The following is a 1,855-nucleotide window of genomic DNA, read 5'->3' as shown; positions in this document are numbered from 1 at the left end:
TTAATCTATTTTCACTCGTGGTGTTTCGTAAATATGTTTTCAATCTTTTTAACGTTGAAAAAGATCGTTCACTGCTAGCAGTTGTAACTGGGAGAGTTGCTAAAATCTGTAAAAGTTTGAAAGTAGAAGGGAAAATCGATATGTTACATTTTTTTAGAGCGTCTATAGCATTTTTTGGTAAATCCTTGGTTCCCATAAATTTTTGTTGCCAAATTTTAATTTCACTCACAGCTGCTAACACACTGCAATCCAAATCACCTTGATACATCTCAACTAGCTGCTTAATTTTTTCTTCATTATCTACATAATTGGACGATGGTAAAATAAAGTTAAAATTTTCAATTACGGATCTATGACATAAAAATCGATCATTTAATTGATTTAAAAAATGATCTACAAATGGAATGAATAAAGATATTCTGTAATAGTCCTCAGGCAAATCAACCTGGACATTGCATCTGTTTTTTTGCTTGTTAGCTGTACGAGGAATAGATATTTCAATGTTTAAGGCATCACATTTAGATTTTACATTATTAAATATAATTTTAAATTCATTTTTATCATTTAATCTTAGTTGTTTAACTATATTTACTACATCGTCAGCCGTTTGAATAGCTTCAACTAGATCTATATTCTTTGTCTGAAGAAACTTACTTAATGGTAAACTCAAACTCAACACATGTCCCAGTATATAAGTTGCTAATATAAATTCTGGTTGTCTTATAGCACACAGCAATTGGTATGCTCCTGATGAAGCATCCTTATCAAGCCAAGTACATACTTCTGATAAACTATCAACTATTGCATCAAATAATTCGAGGAAAATAATTATTGAGTCATGTCTGTCTACCCATCTTGTTGTACATAACAGTTTCAAACGGCTATGGGTTGACGAAGAACATACACGTGCTATTGATTCAGATATTACATTTTTTTTTTTTGGGTATTTAAAAAAAACACACACTTTTTGAATAGTTCCAGTACAATTTCTTATTGACTGAATACTACAAGCATCTGAAATAGCCAAATTGAGACTATGGGAACTACAGTGTATATAATGTGCGAGAGGGTAATGTTTAATAATATGAGCTTGGACTCCATTGAATTGTCCACTCATGGATGCAGCCCCATCATACCCTTGACCACGTAGGTATTTCATATCAATCCCGATTTCTTCCAAAGTTGTCAGAAGAGTAGTCGCTAATCCCTTTCCAGTGACATCACTAACAGGAACAAATTTTAAAAAATCTTCTCTCATTATCGTTTTTGTTTTGTCTAAATATCTAGCACAAAGGGAAAATTGTTCAATACCAGCAATGTCTGTAGTTTCATCAGCTAAGACTGTAAAACATCTTGCACTATTTACTCTGTTCACAATTTGTTTTAGAATTATATCAAAACATACATCTATTATTTCATTTTGTATGTCTGCACTAAGATATGATGCATTTCGAGGAGCATTCTTTAAATGGTCAGCTAACTCTTTATCACCCCCCTCAACTCTAAAACTTAACAAAGCTCGAAAGTTACCATCATTAGTGTTGTGTTGTAGATCAATTGGTCCTGAATCCCTATGGCCTCTTAAGGCTATTCCTTGACGACCACACAGAATAATAGTTTTAATAATTGGTAGTATTTTCTTGCGATTTTGTTGGATTTCCATTTTTAAACTATTATTTATCTGCACATCAATAGAATCTTTATTTTTGTTGTATACAGATAACAAATTGTCAGCATTCAAAACTGACATTTTATGGTAATTTGTATTTTCATGTTTATTGAATTCTTCAATAGCTTTTTTCCAATTTGAAAAATGTTCTAAAACAAGTTTTCCTAATTTTTGTTTTCCACGACC

The 1,855-nt window shown here is 31.6% G+C and overlaps 1 protein-coding gene across 1 annotated transcript; it reads right to left on the bottom strand.

The window, feature by feature from the left end:
- Positions 1–147: 147 nt before the first annotated feature.
- Positions 148–1,750, bottom strand: LOC111033480 (52 kDa repressor of the inhibitor of the protein kinase-like; the record flags this gene model as incomplete). Its single annotated transcript, XM_022314233.1, has 3 exons — positions 593–1,750; positions 446–477; positions 148–350 (listed from the first exon to the last, which is right to left on the bottom strand). Coding segments are annotated over exons 1-3 (1,393 nt in total), but the record flags the coding sequence as incomplete, so codon positions are not given.
- Positions 1,751–1,855: the final 105 nt, after the last annotated feature.

The sequence above is a fragment of the Myzus persicae genome, unplaced genomic scaffold (assembly GCF_001856785.1).
Source record: "Myzus persicae strain clone G006 unplaced genomic scaffold, MPER_G0061.0, whole genome shotgun sequence".
Taxonomy (NCBI): domain Eukaryota; kingdom Metazoa; phylum Arthropoda; class Insecta; order Hemiptera; family Aphididae; genus Myzus; species Myzus persicae.
The sequence above is the reverse complement of the archived record's forward strand: the minus strand, read 5'-3'. Positions and strand labels throughout refer to the sequence as shown.